At 42.6% G+C, this 25,743-nt stretch overlaps 1 protein-coding gene across 3 annotated transcripts in view; it reads right to left on the bottom strand.

The window, feature by feature from the left end:
* Positions 1-25,743, bottom strand: part of rttn (rotatin) — a 229,033-nt gene that overhangs the window by 83,536 nt on the left and 119,754 nt on the right. For all 3 annotated transcript variants that reach the window (XM_038810072.1, XM_038810073.1, XM_038810074.1), the window contains exons 26-32: positions 24,284-24,428; positions 20,844-20,998; positions 19,272-19,491; positions 16,578-16,706; positions 3,437-3,547; positions 2,152-2,310; positions 718-795 (exon numbers count right to left, since the gene is read on the bottom strand). In XM_038810072.1, the coding sequence (XP_038666000.1) occupies positions 718-795; positions 2,152-2,310; positions 3,437-3,547; positions 16,578-16,706; positions 19,272-19,491; positions 20,844-20,998; positions 24,284-24,428 (997 nt within the window). The remainder of the gene's footprint in view (positions 1-717; positions 796-2,151; positions 2,311-3,436; positions 3,548-16,577; positions 16,707-19,271; positions 19,492-20,843; positions 20,999-24,283; positions 24,429-25,743) is intronic.

The following is a 25,743-nucleotide window of genomic DNA, read 5'->3' as shown; positions in this document are numbered from 1 at the left end:
ATGGAACTTTGTGTTTCCAGTTATCATGACAGACCAGCAGAAACAAACATTATCCAACGTATCTAGCCCTTCATAATCTTGATGACCTTTACGATTGTCCCACAATATTCTTAGCTTTATAGTTAAAAAAAAAACCAACTGCTCAAATTTGTCTTCGTTACTGTAAGCTCTGATGTGAACATCGTAATTTTCTACTGCATAGTTTCTATAGTCTTGCATTCTTTCCATACTAGGATGCCTAACTATGTAGAATTGTGGGCTCAGTTGCAAATACGCTTCGCAAATTACGTTTACCTCCATAGCAGGCACTTCACTGATTTAAGTGAAGTATTAAGGGGATGTTTCCGGCTGAGGTAAAGAAACACTCCATAAATACAAGTTCTATTTATATTATTTTGGTTCATAGCACCAATACATCTTTAAAGATTCAAGCTTTGCTCCAAAATGTATGGCACAGCTCTGCTGACAATACGTATATAGATGTGTTCATGGGCTTCAGAACATTATGTGCCCTTACTTGGGATTATTTGGAATAGCCGGCAAAATATGTGCAGACCTAACCGGAATCTGCCTGTACATGTAGGCCGCATCCCAAAATTCAACCATCCTTTCAGAAAAAAGACGAAGACACAAAGAGTTGACAGTCACATAGTAAACTGTTCTTTTAGCCTTTAAAAATAAATGCAACAATGTACAATTTCTTCTGACTTTCCTTACCTGCCAGACAAAATCCTTGGCTTCCTCCATTGTGGCTGGCATACGAATCATCAGTAAATTCTGCAGTATGGATGCTGCCTGAGAAAAACTACACCATTACAATCTTTCTACAGCAGTGGGTGTTAAGCAGTATAGCGGCATCATATGAAACCACAGTGATTTTGTAAAGATGTAGGGCAGGATTTACCGAGCAACCCGCTGCATGTTTTGCGGCAACATGAGGCGGCCCGTCATTGGACGGCGGCACGATCTTCTGATCCCGCCATGGTCAACGAGGTTCCCCATTGAATGCACCACAACCAGAAAATCTTGCCCGTAATAAGAGTAAAAAGATCTTCATTCTTTGAGTGAAAGTAAACCCCAACAATACCCACTAGAAATTAACCAGGCGACACATTCTTGGATTAAGTTCTGGGAAATCTAAAAGGGATTCATTCCTTTAATATATTTTTGATGTCACTGAGATGCCAAATCTATGCAAGACAAAGCTTTTGTGCATGTGTTGAGGCTATATTTAGTTTTGTTCGACATTAAAATAGGCATGGGCGAATAGTGAGGCACAGAGTAATGGGTAAGGATATCTTCCATCATAAAATGATGATGGTCTTATGGCATAACTGATGTATCATCTTCATTCAATATCCTTTATGAGGAGAACATAGAACATAGAACAGTACAGCACAGAACAGGCCCTTCAGCCCTCGATGTTGTGCCGAACAATGATCACCCTACTTAAACCCACGTAACCCGTAGACCCATAACCCAACAATCCCCCCATTAACCTTACACTACGGGCAATTTAGCATGGCCAATCCACCTAACCCGCACATCTTTGGACTGTGGGAGGAAACCGGAGCACCCGGAGGAAACCCACGCACACACGGGGAGGATGTGCAGACTCCACACAGACAGTGACCCAGCCGGGAATCGAACCTGGGACCCTGGAGCTGTGAAGCATTGATGCTAACCACCATGCTACCGTGAGGCCCCTAATGTTTAGGATGTAGAGCCTTTGTGAGCAGAGACTACAGCCATCAGTATAAATCAGCAAAAGGCATAATTCTGACAGCTCATCCCAAACATAATTTGTAAAACATGGTGGGCATTCTATGTGGTTTCTATAGTGCTCTATATCTGAACTAGAGGAATTGCTAGCTCTGGTGTTTACCAAGTACAGACATTACTATGTATGATAGAATCCCTACAGTGCAGGAGGAGGCCATTCGGCCCATCGAGTGTGCACCAACCCTCTGAAAGAGCATCCCACCTAGGTCCAATCGCCCGCCCTATCCCCGTCTAACCGTTGGACACTAAGGGGCAATTTAGCATGGAAGTTACTTCCACAAGCTGCTATGCTGCTGTGAACACCAACTAAAATGTTGGGAGGAAGCCATAGTATGGGTATCAACTGCAAAATTTAGAAGCATTACTCACCTCCTTACGAACCATACTGCACTCAGACTGGTCCAGAAGAATGTTTAGAACTGTACCCCACAGTCCTCCAGAAATATTTTGACAGCTGGCTGCCAATGCAATGCAGCCATTTTCAACCAGAGTTAGTGCTGATCCAATACCCAAACTGCCAAAACGGACCTAAAGCAGTTTGAACAGAAGCCAATAAGTGTTCCTAACACTGAACAAAATTACAACATGAATTTTGGTCTAAATCACTGGTGTAATGTACATATTTAATATTGAAGTGCAGAATCATATTTTCTGAATCACATGAGCAGAAAATAAACTCGATCTGTGCCTTTTTTTGTAATAAAATTAAGAAAGTGTTAAGGAATACAAGCTGCTTTATTTTTAAAAAAATGTATTATATTACAAACATGTATTAAAACAGGTTACAGCAAATAAGCACCCTGGTACAAGCTGCTTTATACAGTTAAAAGGATTGGTTAATTAATAATACTAAACTAAAACAGAAAGCTCATCAGGAAACAATATTAGTGAGTAGATTTACCAATTTATATAGTGATAGATCATTCCAAAGGGAAAAACACAAACAAAGTTGTATCTCTGAATCAAAACACATTTTCTTACAAATTTGATTTAGGTCATCCTTCTGTTAATTAAAACTGTGAACATCATAATCTATTTATCAGATATGGCTGGTTTAGCTCAGTGGGCTAGACAGCTGGTTTGTGATGCAGAACAAGGCCAGCAGCACGGGTTCAAATCCCATGCCAGCTGAGAATTCTGAATTCTCCCTCAGTGTACCCAAACAGGCGCCGGAATATGGCAACTAGGGACTTTTCACAGTTATGTCATTGTAGTGTTAATGTAAGCCTACTTGTGACAATAAAGGTTATTGGTTTTATTTATATATATATGGTGCTTTGCCCAGGTGAAACGTACTCTGGAGAGCTGAGGTGACAGTTTCATCTGTAAGAATAATAAGTAATGTGACATCAGCATCATTCTGCACTTAAAATAATAGTGGTTTAACTTGCTTTAAAGAGTGTGAATTAATATGCAAATCCAAAGTGTTACAAAGAACGTGCAGGACCAAACACACACTGTACGATGATGTACTGTGTCAATTCAACCTGTGTATGACTCCCAGTTGGAGTTACTGAAAAGGTTAAGGTTGCGCACAGCCTGTGAAAGTATACTGGATGAGCAAAAAAAAAGCAGCAAGCAGAACATGAGCACTGGCATAGCATTACACCAAAATGATCACAAATTTAAAAAATAAGCAACAAAACCCAAATACCTCCGGGTCCCGATCAACCCAGAGAGGAATAAGCCATGCCAGGCCCAGGCGTGATGGCATTTGATCCTCATTATTATGCTCATATGTCAAAGACCATTGGGATATCCAATCCTATGAAAAAACAAACTAAAATGAATGCTAAATACTAGGGTAACTTAATTCAAGTCAAACACACTCAAGGTTTCTGTAGCCTAAAACAGTGACTGACAACCAGTGCAGCTTTACCAACAAAATTAATTAGTAGATAGTTATAGATTTTGGATCCAGACTGGATATTCTCTCAGACTCGACAGGAGCTGCATCCCCTACAATCAGTCGTTTACTCCTAATGTCAAGTTATCCTCTTGTTTTATGCACTGGATGTATACTACTGGATACACCATTACATGGATTCGGACCATCTCCCAGAATACTTGGAGATCGGAATTTGAAGAGTCAAAGTTAATTGTAGCACGGCAGCACAAGTCGATAGCACTGTGGCTTCACAGCGACAGGGTCCCAGGTTCGATTCCCTGCTGGGTCACTGTCTGTGCGGAGTCTGCATGTTCTACCCATGTCAGCGTGGGTTTCCTCCGGGTGCTCCGGTTTCCTCCCACAGTCCAAAGACCTGCAGGTTAGGTGGATTGGCCATGATAAATTGCCCTTCTTGACCAAAAAGGTTAGAAGGGGTTACTGGGTTATGGGGATAGGGTGGAAGTGAGGGCTTAAGTGGGTCGGTGCAGACTCGATTGGCCGAATGGCCTCCTTCTGCACCGTATGTTTCATGTTCTATGTAAACCAATAAGCTCATTTATTTTACATGTAGTTATGATCAAGCAGAATAACATTTATCATGATTTTAAATATGTTTCCATAATGTTCCTCTTAAGGCAGGGAATTTTAAAAAGCATGTCCGTTAGCAAGCAGCTCTCAGTTTACTGACTAGTAAATCTGCAATGAGTCAGCCCTAACCTTAAAAGTGAGTTATTAACCTTTGCGTCTAGCTGTCATTCCAGATTACTGCATACTGTCTTTTCTCAGCTGAACAGAAGCCAAAAATTGACACCTTTGGCTCTCTCCCAGCTGTGCGTATGCCAATTGTGGTAACAATCAAACTGGCTAGCACCATGCTAGGTGAGAGCTTCTCTGGCAGCTATAGCCACTGGGCTCAACTGAATGAGGTTATACAACATTTGATATTTACTCAAATGTCTTTCGAATCTCCAGTCTCAAGATTATGTACTATGCATAAAAACACTTTAGCCAGTTCACCCAGATTGAATTAGCAACCTCAATCTTTAAAAAAAAAAAAAATTTAGAGAACCTAATTATATATATTATACAATTATATGTATTATATATTTTTTTGCAATTAAGGGGCAATTTAGTGTGGCCAATTCACCTATCCTGCACATCTTTGGGTTGTGGGGGACGAAACCCACGCAGTCACAGGGAGAATGTGCAAACTCCACACAGAGTCACCCAGGGCCGGGATTGAACCTGGGTCCTCTGTGTCGGAGGCAACAGTGCTAACCACAACACCACCATGCTGCCCAACCGTAATCTTTTATGTGGCTTTAAGCCTAGTATTGAATTTTATTCAAAAGAATTAGCACATATAAACTCTCAAATTTTTTGTGGGTAAAAGATTCCTGAAATATCGCACAGATGAATAATAGTGTTAACCACTGGGGCAGGTTGATGTGCACAAATACTTGTATTCAAATAGCACATTTCATAACCTCAGACAGTCCCAAAGTCTTTCACAACCTATTATGCATCTTTTCAAGTGTAGTCACGACTGCAATATCAGACACAGCAGCCAATTAGCATACAGCAAAGTCCCTCAAAAAGCACTGAGGTACCAGATAGTCTTATCTTAAAAGAAAAGCAGTGTTGATGGATAAATGTGTCAGGACAAGTGGAACATTCCCCATTTCACAATAGTACCCTCTGTTATGTCTACCTAATAGGACTCGCCTGAAAGATGTAATCGCTGATGGTATAGCTCTTCCTCGGTGGGACTTGAACTCAGAAATATTCGATTCCAAGGCAAGATTGCTATCCACTGGGCCACAGCTGGCAACGATAGCTGATCCCAAATTATGGGCAAGAATTTTCCAGTTCTGCCCATAGTTAGCAGATCTTTGGCTGGTACATCATAATTTCCATCCCATGCGTGACAATTCCTGCCATAGGCAGGATCAGAAAATCTCAGCTATAGTATTGAATGTGTGGTGCATTTATCAACAATGTGGTAAATTAGTAGAATCCCCATTACATAAATTGCCAGATGACACACTATTTAAAATGAATTTGAAGGGGGACACTGATAATTACCACTTATGTAATAAAAAAATTTTCATAACAACACTCTAAACTTAGTTATTACTGGCAATGAAGAATGGAAATGACATGCCCAACTCAATCCTCAATGGATTTCTCAGATAAATTAGTAAATTATATCTGTGAAAACGATTCAACATCTTTGCAGAAGCTAAACAAGGGCAACAAAAATGTCCATTGAATTTGGTCTTAAAAGGTTGCTAGACTCAAGATTGTCCAGAAATAACAACGGCACTAAAAAGCTCCGAACATCTTCAGAATTTTCCCATTGAAAGTTTCAAATTTGTTCCATAGAAGGATCAAACATTTACCTTGCAAACGTTCTTCTATGATGAATGTAGGAAATTGTTATATATTAGATTTTGGAGTAGTAATGTTATTAAAAACCCTGGGTTCAAATACATGCAGGCAGCATGCCTGCTAAAGTTGTAATTAAGCAGTCATAAAGGTGAGATAATCATTGATTTTAACCATTTACTTGTTTAGAGAGGGACGGCTAATGGAATATCGTTTACAGAAAGGAAGTTCCCTAGGGTGTATATAATTAATGAGGATTGGTGTTTAGTCCTGTCTAAGCAGGTCATGGGACATCTTGGTGGGTGACAGATGATTTAATTAATGAAAGGAGATAGTCTGTCTGTAGTTTTTGGCAGTTTTGCCATAGGGTTAGAGTCTGACAAGACAGAAAGATTTTCAGGTCTCTCTCCAAAGGTCTGCACAGGGAACAGCAAATAACCCTGATTGCGAACTTTATTTATGCATGGATTTTGAACTGCATTGCGTTGCTTGAACAGCTCAATTTTGAACTGTATTGGGCAGCATGGTAGCACAGTGGTTAGCACAGTTGCTTCACAGCTCCAGGGTCCCAGGTTCGATTCCCGGCTTGGGTCACTGTCTGTGCTGAGGCTGCACGTTCGCCCTATATGTGCGTGGGTTTCCTCCCACAGTCCAAAGATGTGCAGGTTAGGTGGATTGGCCATGCTGAATTGCCCTTGGTGTCCAAAAGGTTAGGTGGGGTTATGGGAATAGGGTGAAGGCATGGACCTAAGTGGGGTGCTCTTTCCAAGGGCCAGTGCAGACTCGATGGGCTGAATGGCCTCGTTCTGCACTGTAAATTCTATGATTCTATATAGGGCAGCTGTAGGTGGTGAGTTCAAGTGCTGTTTTAACATAAAAGATACCCTTTGGTTAGAGTCATCACTCCTGGGGCAAAGTATCCTTTCATCACAATTTTACAAATTGCAAATTGTTTGGGGTTTCTCATCTGCTACCCTAACAAAAATTGGGGTCTGGTCTGCCATCCTAAAACTTCATATAAATGCTAATCCCACAATCAGTGCTAATGTTCACTGTCATCTTGCAACTGCAGCATATCACCATGTGGCAGGTACAGAAATGCAAATAAAATCCACTAGTCTTTATGAATGTAGGTTCATAAATTGTAATCTTTAAAGACCCATATATTTTTATGTACATGTTGATGGTCAATTAACAATGATGCCTCTTTTGGGAATAAAGTTGCTGCAATTTTGAAAAATGCTCCAAAAGATCAGAGGACAAACCAATTTTCTAAGCACTCTAATATGGATGCATGGAGAATTCATATTTATCCGAGTCAAACACAACCATTTTCATAGAATCATGGAATTCCTACATTGCAGGAGGCCATTCAGCCTATCGAGTCTGTACCGGTCCTCTGAAAGAGTACTCTTACCCAAGTACACCCTACGATGCCCTACCCTCCCTTTTCCCGTAACCTAACCCGCACATCTCTGGACACTAAGGCAATTTTTTTCTTGTAAATATTTTTATTGAACATTTTTAAATTTTTATACAAGTAGAGAAACATAACACAAAAACAAGACCCCAAAACCCTCAACAGCTGACAGTGACCAGCTCTTTAAAATACATAACAAAATGGGGCTGGTTTAGCTCACTGAGCTAAATCGCTGGCTTTGTAAGCAGACCAAGCAGGCCAGCAGCACGGTTCGATTCCCGTATCAGCCTCCCCAGACAGGTGCCGGAATGTGGCGACTAGGGGCTTTTCACAGTAACTTCATTGAAGCCTACTCGTGACAATAAGCGATTTTCATTTTTCATTTCATTTCATCAAATGTTGCCACCTTATATAGAACCTCCCAATTGACCCCCTCACCGTGTATTTAACTTCATCCAAATACAGACCCCCAGCCACACCAAAGCACTAGGTGAAGAAGCTGACCTCCACTCCAGAGAACCCGCCTGTGAGCAGTGAGGCAAAGGCGAAAACATCTTGCCCTGCTCCAGTCTGCAACTCCGGCAACTCTGACACTCCAAATATGGCTTATAGGAGGCCCGGCTCCAGCTCCAGCTCCCTGCCTAAGATCGCCAACATCGCTGAAGAAAGAGTCCCAAAAGTACGCTAGCTTAGGACACACCCAGAACATGTGTGTGTGATTCGCTGGGCCCTCCCATACAGTTTGTACTTGTCTCCTACCCCTCAAACACCCGACTCATCCTTGCCCTCGTTAAGTGTGCCTGATGCATAACCTTCAGTTGTCTGAACCCGAGCATCGCACAGGACGACATGGCATTCAGCCTCCATAAGGCCTCACACCAAATCCCTTCCTTCACTCCACCCCTACCTCCTCCTCCCATTTCATCTCACTCCCCTCCAATGAGGCCCCGTCCTCCGCCAGCAGCCTCCCTGAAGTTTACCCTCCTCCAACCCGGCCAGCGACAATACCCTTTCCACCAACGGTAATAGCCTGTCCACCGGGCGGCGTAACCGGAAAAACTCGAATGAACCTTCCTCTCAAAATTCCAGCCTTGCAAGTACCTGAACACCTCAGACTGCGTGAGCCCGTACTTCTCCACTAACTCCCCCAAACTCTCAAATCACCCGTCCGGTAATTTTTAGCGCAGCCACCACCACAGGGTTCCCCGAAAACCTCCTCCGGGAGTAGGCCGTCACCAGTGCCCCCAATACCATCCCCTCACACGCCCTGCCCTCCATCTTTACCCAAACTGATTCCTGATGCCCCCACCAACCCAACACCTTCTCCGCATTCACCGTCCAATAATAGTAAAACAGGTTTGGCTGCCCCAAACCCCGATTGCGGTCCCTCTGTAGGACCACTCTTTGGATCCTTGCCACATTCCTGCCCATAGAAACGACAAAATCATGCTTTTAACCCCTATAAAGAACACCTTTGGCAGAAACACCGGCAGGCATTGAAACAGGAACAAGAACCATGGCAAACTTTAATCTTTACCGACTGCACTCGCCCAGCTAATGACAGTGGGAAACTATCCCATCACTGTAGGTCTGCATTCACCCTGCTGACCAAGCTTATAGAATTTAGCTTCGAAGCTGCGCCCAATCCCTTGCCACCTGTACCCCCAAGTACCTGAAATGAGAGTAGTATCCTCATTATCATAGAATCCCGACAGTGCAGGAGGTGCCGATTTGGCCCATCGACTCTGTACCGGCCCTTGGAAAGAGCACCTTACTTAAGCCCACGCTTCCACCCTATCCCTGTTACCCCACCCAACCTTTTGGACACTAAAGGAGCAATTTAGCATGGCCAATTCACCTAACCTGCACACCTTTGGACTGTGGGAAGAAACTGGAGCACCCAGGGAGAAAGTGCAAACTCCACGCAGACAGTCACCCAAAATCGGAATTGAACCTGGGTCCCTGGAGCTGTGAGGCAACAATGCTAACCACTGTGCCACCGTGCCGCCCATGTCCTCCACAGTCAGGACTGGATCCGTGACATGCAGCAATGGGTCATCAGCATACAGAGACACCCTATGCTCCCCCTCCTCCACCTATTATCCCCCTCGACTTACCCAAGGTCCTTAAGGCGATGGCCAAAGGCTCAATCGCCAACGTAAATAGGAGAGGAGACACACGGCACCCCTATCTCATTCCTCTATGCAGTCGGAAGTAGCCCAAGCTTACATTATATGTCCGGACACTAGCCTTTGGCTCCTGATACAACTTATCCCACAACAAACTTCAGCCCTATCTCGAATCGTTCCAGCACCGTGAAAGATACCTCCATTCCACCCTATCAAAGGCCTTCTCTGCATCCAGTGCCACAATCACTTCATGCTCACCCCCTCTGCCTGAGACAGCCCCACATTCAACAGGCATCGCATATTGGAAGACAATCGCCTACCTTTCACAAAACCCATTTGATCCTCCCCAGTGACTTGCTCCAACCTGAACACCAACACCTTCGCTAAAGTCTTTGTGTCCCCTTTCAACAACGAGATTGGTCAAAATGACCCACATTCTGCCGTCTCTATTCTTCTTCAAAAAGAGTGAATTGGGGGCCTGGGACTCAGCACTCCCCGAGCCACCGCATCCTCAAACGCTTCAACCAGCAGCGGGACCAACCTGCCCGCGAACATTTTATAAAACTCCACTGGGAACCCATCCGGCTCCAATGCCTTTCCTGTCTGCACATTTCCAATTGCCTTCCTGAATTCCTCTGCCCACAGCAGCTCCTCTAAACCCTCCTGCTCCACCTTTGGACACTTCAACCCCTATAAAACACCAACCGTGTCTGAATCATCATCCTGAGGCCGTGAGGTGTACCACCTTTTGTAAAACACCTTAAACAGTCTATTCTCCTTAGTTTTCAGGCAGATTACAATTCAAGGTCTATCCTACAATGTGTAACAAGGTACCATTGTGATGGCCCCAGTAAGTCTGCTGATAGCAATAGGGAGGTGATTTGATGGCTACGCCCCAGATATCGGACCACTGGTATCACTAATTACAAGACAATACAAGTGCTTTTGTAATGATTGGATAGTTTAGTTAAACATGTGGACCTTTAATGTAATTGGTTAACTATTGTCATATATTATGCATATGCAACCTTAATTGAAAGTTACAATTTGACTTAGATAACTAGTAACAAATGATTGGCATATTCTAATTTCTTGTAATCAAATCAGTCTGTACCATTCTTGAATCTGTTTTTTTTTCCGGTGACCTAATTGGAATGCCGAGAGCCCACATTACAACTTGTAAATAGAGTTTTGTCTGGTTGTGCATGAGTGAAGGTGAAGCACACTAGTCAAATAGCTGTACAATTTTTCCCTCTGCAATCCATGTCTGGAATCACCACCCCGATCCTCTTCATAAAGCCTACATCGTCCAAAATCGGTGTGTAAGCACTCACCAAAACCACCAATTTACCTTCCAGCACTCCCATCACCATCACATACCTCCCCGCTGATCTTCCACCAACTTCTCCATCTGGAAGCATATTCTTTTGTTTATCAGATCTACCACATCTCCCCCCCCCCCCCCCCCCCCCCCCCCCCTTCACTATCAACATAAAACAAACCCATCATCTCTGGAATCAACCTAGTGAAGCTCCTCTGAACTGCCTCTAATTCAACTACAGATTGGTCCTCAAATAAGGGGATCAAAACCGTACACAGTCCTCCAGGTGTGGTCGCACCAATGCCTTGTATATTTACAGCAACACATCTCTACTTTCATACTCTATTCGTTTAGCGCAAAAGGCAAACATTTAATTTGCCTTCCTTATTAGTGCATAAAACAGGACCAGCAATATTAGCTCTGATATGTATGGCGAGGGCAGTGGGCCAAATTGACATACTGCCCAGCTGCCAGTTGGAAAAGTCAGTGGCAAGAGACAGCAGGGTTATCCTCGAGGACAGTTCCTGGCAGTCAAGGTGGGTGAGTGAAAAGAAAGGCAATTGTGGGAGGGAAATGGTAGTTTGCAATGGTGGTGGGGGGAGGAGAACAGTGGGAAGGTCAATGATCACGGTGGCAGGAAGGAAGATCAGCAGGGAGGAGGCGGAGAGGCCAGTGGGAGTGCAGTAAAAGATGCTCAAAATATTCAGTTGGCAGCTCCCACCATCCTTTTAATGCCAGGCTTCCTGAGCCCTGGGAAGGCAATGTGGCATCTGTCAAATTTAAACCTGGATCCCAATTGTACATTGAAAGCCTAATTCGAAAATGATAACGAAGCTCCCCACTGCTCAACAGAAAGACAATCGCATGGCCCAAAACCAGTCACTGTGAAAATGAAAATTGGTGCAGATCCACCATGGATTGGAGATGCATTCCGCTTTTGAAATTTTTATTTGTCCATTCACACACTTCCCCCCCTCCGCCCCGCCCCCGACCCCCGGCCTTCTCCAACTTGTCTGGTTAATACCAAAACAATTGGTTCAGCAACCCAAGCAATGCACACTCATAACACACAATGATCAAGGAGTCGATGTTCCTTACTTGGAAAATGACTTTCATTTATCCTACTAACAACAGATTTCAAGTTAAGGTGATGCAGTTACAAATCAGATGCTATATGTATTGGAGGGCAACTCTTAGGTGGTGGCATTCCATCTGTTTGCTGCTCTTATGATTCTAGGTGGCAGAGATCGCGGGTTTGGAAGGTGCTATCAAAGGAGGTTTGGCAAGCAGTCAGTGAAATGTTGTTTTCAGTATGTGCTGCTTCGCTATGCATTGGTGGAGGGAGTGAATGTTTAAAGTAGCGGATGCCGACTAGGGGCTTTTCACAGTATCTTCACTGAAGCCTACTTGTGACAATAAGCAACTATTATTAAAATGTGCGTGAGGAGTACAATGGAACATGTTTGACAAGATAGGGATAGCAATGCACTACAGAATGGAAGTTCATTTGACTCTTTCCTCATCAATCATGTCCTGATCAGATAATTGAAATACTTCTGGACTGGATCCTGGTCCTTATGGGCACATACTTACTGCTCATTTCTTTTTATTCAATGCAGCAAGTCTCTATTTCCTATTCATGGGAAAGAGAATCTCTAGCCAGCTCTTACTGCATAGGGCAGAACTTCCAGTGAATACTTTCTGAACTAACAGATATCTCTCTCAGTTTTGCCTTTAAAATACTTTAGTATCAATTTCCAGGTGACCACCTCCATTCCACATGAAAACGGAGCTTTAAAATCGTCACGCAAAATCACGTCATAGACTGGAAATTTGAACCGAGAAGCAAAACGATAATGAGACATTCCTGTTGAACGCTTGGTTTCCGAGGGTATAGCTATCAATAACGAAGAAAACAAAATGAGGGATATTCAGGAGGCTAGCACTGGAGTACAGATAACTCGCAGAGTTGTCAGGTTGGAGATGACAGGGATAGAGGGGTGAGAACATGGAGTGATTTGAAAATAAGGATACAAATTTTAAATAGAAACAATGTGCTGGGAAAAGTTCAGCTGGTTTGGCAGCATCTGTGGAAAGACAAACAAGAGTTAATGTTTTAAGTCCAAAAGGGCTGTTCGGAACGCCTAAGTCATGTTAGATTCAAAATGTTAACTGTTTCTCTCTCCATACATGCTGCCAGACCAGCTGAATTTTCCTATTACTTGTTTTTATTTCAGATCTCTGAGGGGGGCGGCGCCATAGTAGCACAGTGGTTAGCACTGTTGCTTCACAGTGCCAGGGTCCCAGGTTTGATTCCCGGCTTGGGTCACTGTCTATGTGGAGTCTCAATGTTCTCCCTGTGTCTGCGTGAGTTTCCTCCGGGTGCTCCGGTTTCCTCCCACAAGTCCCGAAAGACGTGCTGTTAGGTAATGTGGACATTCTGAATTCCTCCTCTGTGTACACAAACATGCGCCAGGATGTGGAACTAGAGGTTTTTCACAGTAACTTCATTGCAGTGTTAATGTAAGCCTACTTGTGACAATAAAGATTATCCACAGTATTTTGCTTTTATATAATAATTTTACAAATGAGGCAGTGTACAAAGTCAATATATAAACACATGTACTGTAGGATATTTCCCCTGCCATCTGACGCTGATACCAATACTGTTGCACTCCTTCCCTTAAACATTCCCTTCATATTTTTACATTTGTCTTGTTATCATGTTTTTATCCAGAATATTATTTTCTCAGATTAGTACTTATTCCCTCATTATCCCTGGTATTTCTCTCTTACCTTTGTCAGCCCTAACATTATCATTCAACATTATTCATCACCTTGATACTTCCCTTTCTAGTTTGGTTCCATTGGTTCCAAGGGCTGTTAGATGTTATTCTCCACCGTCAGTAGCAAATTTCAACTTGTTAAATTTTGACCTGCTTGTCAGTTTCCTCAGTTAGTTTTTCCTTCTCCCAGATCCTTACCTTCCTGGATCATGTTTTTCTATTAGCTTTGCCATTTCTCAATCTCCAGCCTATTTTATCCTTATTCAGTCAATAACATAATGCTGTTTCAAGCCTCCCAAAGTAGCTTCTGGGAATGTACTCAGCAGCTTAGAACAACATCAGATTCTAACTGCTGCACTCAATTCAGCCACCACAGTTTTAAATTCTTCCGACTGTTCATTTAGATACCCCTAATTCATCTTTCTCACAGTATTTCAAATTGACCATTGTGAAAGAATTTCAGTATTGGATTGGGATATCTTGCTGCAGTTATACAGAGCCTTGATGAGGCCATACCTCGAGTATTGTGTACAGTTTTGGTCTCCTAGTTTGAGGAAGGACATTCTTGCTACTGAGGGTGTCTAGCGAAAGTACACCAGACTAATTCCCGGAATGGCAGGACTGAAAAATGAAGAAAGACTGGATCGACTGGGTTTGTACTCACTGCCGTTCAGAAGAATTAGAGGGGATCTCATAGAAACATAAAAAATCCTGATGGGACAGGACAGGCTAGACGCAGGAAGAATGTTCCCGATGTTGGGGATGTCCAGAACTAGCAGTCACAGACTAAAGAATGATGGGTGAGCCATTCAGGACTGAGATGAGGAAAAACTTCTCTCAGAGTTGTGAACTTGTGGAATTCTCCACCACAGAAAGCTGTTGGGACCAGTTTGTTGGATATATTTAAGAGGGAGCTGGACATGACCCTTGCAGTTAAAGGGATCAAGGGGTATGGAGAGAAAGCGGTGGGATACTGAATTTGCATGATCAGCCATGATCATATTGAATGGTGGTGCAGGCTTGAAGGGCCTGTACTCTGCCAAACAGGCATGCTTACTAAATGTTTTCAATTCCATTTTTGAGGTCTATTTGGGTCTCTTTCTATTGTGAGTGCCCTTTAGCTTCACTGTGGTTTCTGAATAACTGAATCAAAGCGCTATAATCTTAAAAAATTCCAACTAAATTCATAAAGTCTAATTTAAAAAACTGACTTCCAAATGATTAGAACTGCACATTTTATACATATGCTCCAAAGTGTAACCCATCTCCACTCCACAAAAGTGATTATTTCACCAAATGCATGTCCCCCTTGTCCTTAGCCCATAATAATTTAAAAATGTATTACTCTGGCTATCAACACATTTGTACACCCACTCATTTGAAGTTTGTAGCCATCTGAGATGGCCACCTGCAAAGGACCATGGGAATTATGGCCAACCCAGGACTCAGGCAGATACAGAGCTTCTGTGTATTCAAAACGTAGATAGCTAGACCTGATCAAAATACCTGCTTGTTTGCATTTTAATGGCCCGTTCCTCAGATCAATAGGATTCCAATCAAAAAACTGGTACAGCCACAGACTGATCGGCACCACTCCCTTTACCCGCCCCTTTATTGGTCGAAATCGAAGGCAGTGATCAGAGCCCTGTCAAACTATTGGGTCCAAGATCAAGGATCAAGGACCGTCCCAAAGAGCGCAAAATCCCAGAGGGATAAAAGAGGTCACAGCCATGTGTTCTGCCTCTTTTGGACCCGGCCTGTGCCAGCCCAACTGCAGCATAACGACCAGACAGCCAAGTTCAAGACCAATGATCGCTACCTGATGGATGAGCCCAGCAGCAACAGAGCCACTTCTTGAAACCAGCCACGTGAGATGAAAATAAAGGCCTTATCAATCGGCACAGCGCCGGTCGCCCTGAAGTTAACTATAGGTTATTGTAGCTGATAGGTGTAGTTTAACTTGTAGTATATTGTGCTTGCATGTCGAAGTAATCCTTGTGTGTAAATAAACCATGTTTATATTTGAACTGACTAAACTGGTTGTGTGGTCATTTGACCGATAGAACATAGAACCTAGAACAGTACAGCACAGAACAGGCCCTTCGGCCCTCGATGTTGTGCTGAGCAATGATCACCCTACTCAAACCCACATATCCACCCTATACCCGTTACCCAACAACCCCCCCCCCCCCCCAACCGATATAAAGGAAAAACATGTGATTCACCGAGATAAATAGAAATACCCGCAGTATTGGCGACGCTGTAGGGACATAACATCATATCATAAAGAGCAACAAGTTCTACGTATTTTCAAGCCATGGTCATTTTGACTTGTTGGATTGCTCTCCAAAACAGTTTTTCAGGTGATGTATTAAAATTTTTGCTGTTCAGGAGTATCTGCCATATATTGCGAACACAACATGTTAGTACAATATTTTGCTATTCTAATATAAATCAGAATTGATTTGGACAATGCATTGAAGTTGTTCTTAGTAATATATGTTTCAAATTTTAAAACAATTGATTATTGTGCAAATGAGGGGGAGAGAAGGTCAATAAAGCTACCTCATCATCACACAATCTAAATTCAATACAAAATATTGAGATGAGTTTGTGTGAGTGGACCATATATTGAAACTGAGCACACAATGCAATGAAATTATGTAAATGACTTGTGTTTGAAGGCTAAATCTACATTCAGCTGAACACTGATTCATAGCCTATATACAGTCCGCCAAACTGGATGCGCTCTGTTAAATCCGACCTCACACTTGCAAGCACAGCACCAGAAAATATATTTGTTTTCTCTAAAAAGGAACCTTGGTGTTCATGAAATGTGTAAGGATCCTGTTGATGCTCCTACCTTATCTCTGGCATGTGTTAACATCTCGTAGGACAGCTGGAGCAAGCAGATAACTGCACTCTTTGTGACTCCTTTACCCATGAAAGACATTGCATTTCCTCCCCATTCCACATAAAAAGATGAAATGACCTGTTAATGGTAAGAGTTAGCAGAGTCAAAAAATATAATTAAACAAACAATTCGGCAGTGCAGTGCTGAAAATATTTATCTCGTGTCTCTTCACACATTCAGATATAGGTCTGACGCCATCAATACGAGAGAGGAAATGGGCTGGCTTGTTCTGAAGACATTTTCTGTACCAGTGCCCATCAGAACACTTACGATGTGCAAAATATTTATTTGTTTAACTTCAGCATATTAATTCCCATGTATCATTTCCACTTTTACTACCAAATTTTCAATCCCTTCAAATACTAAGTTATTTCTATCCTATCATTTAGACATCACTGTTACTGCTCTCCTCATATCAGTTTACATCCTTTTAATTATGTATTATGAATTTGATACAACTGAGTGACTTGCTAGGCCATTTCAGAGAGGAATTAAAAGTCTACCAGGTAAGGATGGCCGATTCACTTCCCTAAAAGACATCGATGAACCAACAAGGCTTTACAACAATCTTATAGTTTTGTTTAAGGATTGTTTAAAGGTGATGGATGAGGTGCTCATCACGTGACTGCTTTGTCTCCTCCAGTTTCTTGTCTATTTTGGAGCCGCTCTTGCTCAAGATATGGATATTACTGCAAAGGCCATGGGTACTTTCAGATACATGGGGCGGGATTCTCCCCTACCCGGCGGGGCGGGGGGTCCCGGCATCAGGCCTCCCCAAAGGTGCGGAATTCTCCGCACCTTTAGGGGCTAGGCCCGTGCCGGAGTGGTTGGCGCCACGCCGACTGGCACCAAAACCGGCGCCAACGGCCTTTAACGCCCGCCGGCCGGCGACGGGGCTGGCCGAAAGGCCTTCACCGGTTCGCGCATGTGCGGTAGGGGTGGGTCTCTTCCGCCTCCGCCATGGTGGAGGACGTGGCGGCGGCAGAAGAAAGAGTGCCCCCACGGAACTGGCCTGCCCGCCGATCGGTGGGCCCCGATCGCGGGCCAGGGCACCGTGGGGGCACCCACGGGGGCCCGCTTGCGCCGCCAATCCCGCCGCCACCGGAGGTGGTTGAAACCACGTCTGCGGGAGAGGCCCGTCAGCGGCGGGACTTCGGCCCATTGCGGGCTGGAGAAACGTCGCGGGGGGCACGCCGATCGGCGCACGCAATTCCCGCTCCCGCCGATTCCCGGGTGGCGGTGAATTCCGACCACGGCGGGGGCGGGATTTACGCCGGACCCGGGCGCTTCCCCGATCCTGCGGGGGTTCGGAGAATTCTGCCCATGATTTCTCATACAAGGCTTTCCCCCTGTTCCCATTAGCACCACCCTCCTCCCAATTGAGGAGGATTTTGTCTGTGGGAGAGTCTGGTGGGGGGGGGGGGGGGGGGGGATTATTTTGTGCATATATGATCAGATCCCATCAGGGGAGTCTGCTCTGTTGAATGAGGTAAAGGTGAAATGGGATTGGGTCCCATTCTCGGATGATGAGATATGGAGTGAGGCCCTTCACAGGGTCAATTCCCCACCCTCGTGCTTGGCTTAGTCTGTTCCAATTCAACGTGGTACACAGGTCTCATCTAACCAAGGTGAGGTTGAGTGGATTCTTCTCTCGGGCGGAGGACGACAGGTGCAAGTGTTGTTCTTGGTTGTCGGCTAACCACACTCAAATGTTCTAATCTTGTCCCAAGTTGGTAAGTTTTTGATTCTCTTTCTTCAACATCATATCAGAAATGTCGATCTGGGGCCATGTCTGTTGGTGGCCATTTTAGAGGTATCGGACTCATAGGTGCTGCAGATAGGAGTTAAGACAGATGTTCTCACCTTTGCCTCATCAATAGCCCGGAGACGAGTTCAGCTTGGGTGGAGGTCTCCTACTCCATCCACTGCCTTGGCTTGGCTAGGTGATGTAATGTCGTCCTTACATTTGGAGAAGGTCATGTACACTATTAGTGGATCAGTAGAAGGTTCTACCGAAGGAGGCAGCCATTCATTTCCTTTTTTAAAGAGCTAGTCACTGTCAGTTGTTAAGGAGTCTTGTTTAGTTTTGTGGAGGTTAAGTTAATTTGTACTTTTGATTGTTGTGCAGTCATTGGAGCCCAAATTAATTATTTTAAAAATTACTGCAAAGGTCACATATGTAGCACATCCCCAACTGTCCTAAGATCAGGGCCGACTTTCTACTTGAACCACTGTAGTCCTTGTTATGATGATGCACACAGTGGATTTTCACAGCAATTCTCGATTACTAGCCCAGTAACATAACCATAATGCTAGCCTACCCCATCATTTACACCAACTGCGTTGCTGGAGAAATTGGAGATCGAGGAAAATGGGGAGGCGGACGAGGGATTATCAATTAAAATCATCTTTTTGGATAAAATGGCCGTTACCTCTTCCTTAACTTTCCCATTGTCCTCATCCTCTTGTCCATATGGATGAAAAACTAACAAACACAAGCCCTGACGAAACAACAGATCATTGATCCAAAGCAATAACTCTATTTCTTCCACCACAGTATTTTCCGCTTTCATTTCCGCTCTTAAATTCAATTTAAAACGCAATTTACTTTTTGTAAATTATATTTGATATTTGAACCCATACCTCCAGTAGCCCAGCCAAATATTTCATACAAAGGCAATAGGATTCCACAGTGGCTGAGTGCAAGCTCCAGCCGGGAAGAGCAGTAACATGGACCATTCCACGCAGTGTCCGCTCTAATGATGGGAGACCATAGAAATGCGGTGCATCGGTAATTCGCAAACACTGGAGGAGTTTAAGCGACAACTGGGTTCGGAAAGGGCCAGCCAACAACAGGCACTTTCTGAAAAGCAGCAACACAATCAAAATTCAGACAAATCATTTATTCAAATAGATCAAACATTCTTAGTTAAGCAAAAATACTTTAATTAAAAAGAGAGCATAATCACTCATTTCAGATACAAATGGCATTCAAATAAAAGTTTCAAAGGGTTTGTTGCAACCACAAGATTTCCACCTGTAGAAAGGCTATATCATTAGGAGGAATAGTTAGAAAAATCATGAACATGAAAATAGCGAGTCATATTTTCAGGCACTTTGGGAAGTAAAAAGTTAATGTTCTGCAGGAAATATTTTCCCAAGGTGAAATGAATGAAGTTGTTGTTGTTGTGGTTTTATAGAGCCATAAAGCAGAATACAATGCTGCCCTAAAGGCGGAGGGATTTGGAAGGACAACTGCCAGCTTGGTCAATGAAAAATTGTTTTAAAAGTTATAATAAGGAAAGAAGTTTCAGGAAGAAATTCCAAGTTGTGATTCCTCAGTGGAGGAAAGCTCAGCAGCCAACTGTAGTAAAAGGGAGAAGGGATACAAGAGTATGGAAACAGATGATGAAAGCTAGGGATGGGGGATTGGGGTACTCAGGCCACTTTGTAACAATTAATATAACCAGGTGGTAAAAGACAGAACTAGAGCTTAGCCTTTACACACTTGTAAATTTTTATTTACAGAGATGCATGGCACAAGCACGCACCCCCAAACCCTACCAACAGTTTCAATCTGTTGCTATATTTAGAAGCACAATTGAATTTCTAATTAATTCCCACCACCTGAATATAATTAAACATACAGTTAATATAAAATTAAGGTAGAGGAGTTTAAAGAGATAGGGATGGGTAAAGCCTTGCAGGGATTTAAACACAAGGATGAAAATAAAATGTTTAGATCTTAGGAAACCAGATCTAGAAAAGGTCAATGAGGACTGGGTAGATGAGCAACCAGGATTTTAGGATGAATTGGAACTTTGGAAGTACAAGAAGAAAACATTGCAAAGATTTTGAAATAAATATTAAAAATTTTCAAATAATACACAAACTATTTAGTTAACCAGCATTCAACCTGAATATTGCAAGTTTGAATCAGTGAAAGTAGGCAAGCAAATCTAAAATGTCTGCAAAACCAGCTTATGTGGCTCCTCTTTCTCTCCTTCCCTGTTGGACGCATCTGGCTTATGAAGTGGACTGCTCTTAAAAAGTGATGACTTTGTTAAAATCATGAATTTGCGGAGTCAGAAATTCAACACACCCAATAGTTTCCTACACTATCTGACAGAACTGGACTGCATCAAGATAACCCTGTGCAAAAAACGCAGGTTAAACTGTGAATAAAGAAAATACATCAGCTTCAACTGTTAGTACCTGTTTGTAACAGAGGCAAGGGATCTCAACATCGTGTTCAAGAATCCAGTCAGCTCCTTTTGCAGCCTCTGCTTTACAAGGGTTTGAATTTCGTCCGTTTCACCATGCACAGGTAATTCAGTTTGCACCAATAAATTCATCAGTGGATTGGTTTCCTGTCAGCGAAACATCACATCAGTACAATGGCAACTAAAGTGAGCCAAATGTTTTATTTCTTGAAACCTCACCAGCTCTCCACCCAAGAACGTATTTTTCTAGTTGATGGGCTGTAACAAATCTATAGGCTGTGGTTATTACTGAACCCTTGCACTGCCCATTTATCCCAACTGTTCTGCTGCAATATTGCGGGTTTAGTCGGTGAACTGCGGTGACAGGGTCATACATCTTGAACGATCAGGAAGGTGAAGAAAATTTTACGCGCTTGCAGGTGATTTACATATCTATCATGTTGATAAGCTTGGGGGCACACGATCTATGTCAATTCTGGCAAGCAGACAATTAGACATTTACTGTCTACCAACAAAACAAATGGCTGTTCACATCCATTTTTTTCAGCAAACATAGTAGTATCCAGTATTCAATTTATATGCTGTACAATATGGATCGGGGCACACAGGTTTGTTGTGTTAACCCGATAATGGAACGTTTAGGTCATCAGTAGTGATTTTCATGCAACATTGTCTCCTTTGAACATATATGCTAAACACCTGAGCTTGAAAAAAAGATACCGCAGGACAACCACACAAGTATGTTGAACATAGCCCAACAAATAGGTGGATGGTACAAAAATATTGTACTTATTATACAAACATCATGGGATAGCCATTACAGCTTTGAAAAACCGTAGCACATTCACAAGTCTACTTAATTCACATCAGTAAAAATACAAGAATCTTCCATAATCAGCATGGATATCCAATATCAGTTAGAAAACTATGAGCTGATTCTGATCTGGGCTGTGTTTTTACACAGCATCATGCACTTAGAGAAGCACGCCAAAGCACTTCACAAATGGGTGCAAGAAAGTAGACATTAATATGAGAAGGGTGAGATTCAGAGCATTACTCCAACACTGGGCAAAGAGACATGTTTTGAAATATTTTTAACTGGGTGCACAGCGTGAAAATGCAGAAAATACAACGATTGCGCTCATCCATCTCCTGATCTTACAAATTCATCACATTCAGATAGCTGAATGAAGTTCAAAAAGTTGAAAACAGTTCAAAATTTTGAAAGCATTTACATAAGAAAAGTAGGAGCTACCATCAACCAATTACATGGAAATTACAGCCCTAAAGCATTTTATTATTGCTGAAAAGAAAGGTCAAACTTCAAACGATCACAGAAATTCATATTCTAGAAAAAAAGTGTGCTGATTGGCAAATGGACTCTGATTTTGCGATGGCATCGCTTCGACCAAACAACTTCCAAGGCTTTCAAAACTTCAAAAGAGGCGCAAGGTTTGTACATATTTCTTTACTTTGCAGAGAATAGGTCCCTGTGAATGAATATATGTCGCTTCTAGCGAGGGAAGCCACGTTCCCAGCTCCACTGATCATCTTAAATTGTTGTTAATATTGCCTGTGAGACACCTTGGGAGTGAATACCCACAGATTCCTGAAGGTAGTGGTACTGCTAGATAAGGTGGTTAAGGCACATGAAATCCTTTCATTTATTACCTGAGGCATAGAATAAAACAGCGGGATGTTATGCTGGAACTATATAAACCATTAATTAGGCCACAACTTGAATACTGTTTTGGTCACCTCATTACAGAAAGGGTGTAAAGAGAGGGTATAGAGGAGGTTTAAGAGGATGCAGCCAGGAATGGAAAATTGCAGCTGTGAGGAAAGATCAGATTAGATAAGCTGGGGTTGTTCTTGTTGGAATAGAGGATGCAGAGGGGAGATTTGATAGTGACAATATTGTAAGGGGTCTGGATAGAGTGCATTGGAAGTGCCCATTTTACTTGAGCAGAGAGGTCAGTGACAAGGGGGCATAAATTTAAAGTGATTGGCAGAAAGATTAGAATGGAGATGAGGGATTTTGTTTTCCAGACATAGGGTTGTGGGGGTCTGGGACTCACTACCTGAAACTGTAGTAGAGACAAAAACCCTCAACTCATTTAAAAGGGTATCTGAATATGCCACAGGCCAAATAGAAAGTTTGTATTAAACAGGGAGGCTCATTTTCCGGCTGGCACAGTCACGACGGGCCAAGTGGCCTCTTTCTCTGCCGTAAACTTTCTATGATTAGCGTACTCAGGGTTGTTCAGTAAGTGCTGCCCAATTGTAAAATTGCATCCAACAATACATGTTTTTCTTTGGGTTTCAGACGCACCTGCTGGCCAAGTACCGTCTGTACTCGGCCTAGATAATCAGTTTGAAATTTGGTATTCTTGCAATGGGCCTGGTGAGTGCAAGCCAAAATAAACTTCGGTAACATGTCGCTTTTTGAGCAACATTCATGTTCCGTACCGCAAGTAACATTTTAATTGGTCAAAGTGGCCTATATTGGTGTTTATGTTGTGCATGAGCCTCTTTTAACAGTTCTGTACCCATCTCTGCCGACCTAGCTTCTTTTGAGAAATAATGTGCGTTATTTCCTCAGCTACTTCTTATAGTAGCAAGGTACACATTTCAATTACTCTCAGCGTAGAGAGGTTTCACCTGAATAGTTTACTGATTTATTCACGATTTTCTTATGGTCTCTACTAATTTTGGAATTCCCCACTAGCAGAAATATCTTCTCAATGTTTATCTTACCAAACCTCTTCATAATTTAAACAAATTAGATCAACTCTGTCTCCTTGTTTCTGGAGAAACTGGGCAACAGTCTGTTCACCCGTTTCTGATAATCATAACCACTCAGTTCTGCAACTAGCTTGCCAATCTTTTCTTTTCCACTGCTCCAGGAGACTGTGGTATGTTAACACAATACCTTCTGAAGACTGTTGCATAAGTATGCATTTGTTCCATGCAAAGCTGAATCTGACTGGCTAAACTAATACAAAGTTCGCACTTGAATGGATAATGAGTTGACAAAACACAATTTAAGCATTTCCCATGCAACAAGACCTTTCAAGTCATCCTGGCCCTAATTAAATGGTAGCAACAGGACAGCAAACTCAATGACATTCTCAAAAAAGAAGATTCCCTGCAACCAAGTAAGATTGGGCAAGTTTCCACAATGCATAAATAAAGATGATGTAATTGTTTGCATCCAACTTCACTCAATTCAGCAAAAGAAAATACAAGTAATAATTGGCCTATGAAAAAAATGACTGCTGAGTCTATTATCTTAAGGCTATGTACTAACTTTGGTATTCAACTGACATTAATGACCATTTTGATAATACCTGATGCCCTTGATTGGATGACAGTCATTTAGTATACCATCTATTCATCAATATTCACTCATAGCATTAATAATTTTTTTACCTGTCTAAGTAGGGTCTCCAAAAGCAGATTTAGGTCATGAATGTTGGTACTATCCCGTTGTGCTACCAATATTTTGCTCAGGAAAGCCATAACATCAGCCAAGAGTTTCTCATCTTCAACACAGGCTGGAAGAACTTGTAAAAATCTAGAACATAATTAACAATGACTTGTGTAAAATGTCAAACCCCAAAAGTAACATCTTGTGCGTGTGATTTTGTTATTTTTAAAATACTAGCTTTGTTGAGCCAAATTAAGCAGGCAAAACAAACCTAAAGCTGGATTGGAAATAATGAAATATGGAGGTTGATTTCAATCTTTCAGAGTGAGAGTTTCAGAAATGTAACTGTTAAGTCAAGCACATTTTGCACGCACCCCATTTCTGACAGCAGCCTACTTATTTTCTTTTGCAATGCACACATCACAACTATGCACAAAGGCTCTGTGCAACTAAGACATGAGTTTTCTCAGCTGTTATGTGTATGCCTAGGAGAGGCAGTAATCCAGCCACATTCCTATTCCAATTTGTCACGGTAAGTTTCAGGGAGTGGTGGAAAACACTGATTGAAAGAGAAATTCTGCCATTCATTCCCCATTACACTATCACTGCGGTTTCATCAGGATTTCAGATTTGGTTTCATTGCTTTTAGTCCAACTGAAATGATGAAAATGGAATAAACTGCATACATCAGCATTAATGCCTGACATGTGACCACCTGAACCTCTGCATCTCAGGCACTTACTTCATTTCTCTTTCTGGCTGCTTACTTAAGCTGAACCTGGCAGTGTTCACCCCCAGTGGACTGTCTAACCTTAAACAGATCAAAATCCACACTGACAGTACCACCACACTCATCACAACCACTACTGTGACCTCCATAGCAATATCTGAGTAAATTCTTCTGCATGCTGAAAGCCACATTCACATCATCACTAGATTCTCCACAGCAGCTGCCCCAGTACCAACTTACGTAAATGCCAAGTCACCCGGAACTCTACCGGTTCCATTCTAGCCCATCCTAATTGGTGAATCCTGTACTTGCAAACCTTCATTGGTTCCCCATGTCCCATTACACTAAATTCCTAATTTCCTTCAAAGCTTTATTACTCCTTTCTATGATCCTAGCCCCACACCTCAGCACTCAATATTGTTTTTCTATCTTTGGTGGTTTATAATTCCTCCATTCTCTTTGTCCAATCTGCACTGACGGGTCCTTTGGCCACCAGACCGTTACATTCTGCAACTTCGTAAAGCTCGACCACTTTGCCAACTCTTTCTTTACCTTTAACTTCAGCAGCATTTTTGATAGAATCATAGAATCCCTGCATCGCAGAAGGAGGCCATTTGGCCCACCGAGGCTGCCCTGATCCACTTTACCCTGTTCCCGTAACATAATCTGCACATCCCTGGACACTGCAGGGCAGTTTAGCATGGCCAATCCACCTAACCTGCACACCTTTAG

The sequence above is a fragment of the Scyliorhinus canicula genome, chromosome 10 (assembly GCF_902713615.1).
Source record: "Scyliorhinus canicula chromosome 10, sScyCan1.1, whole genome shotgun sequence".
NCBI classification, from domain to species: Eukaryota; Metazoa; Chordata; class Chondrichthyes; order Carcharhiniformes; family Scyliorhinidae; genus Scyliorhinus; species Scyliorhinus canicula.
The sequence above is the reverse complement of the archived record's forward strand: the minus strand, read 5'-3'. Positions and strand labels throughout refer to the sequence as shown.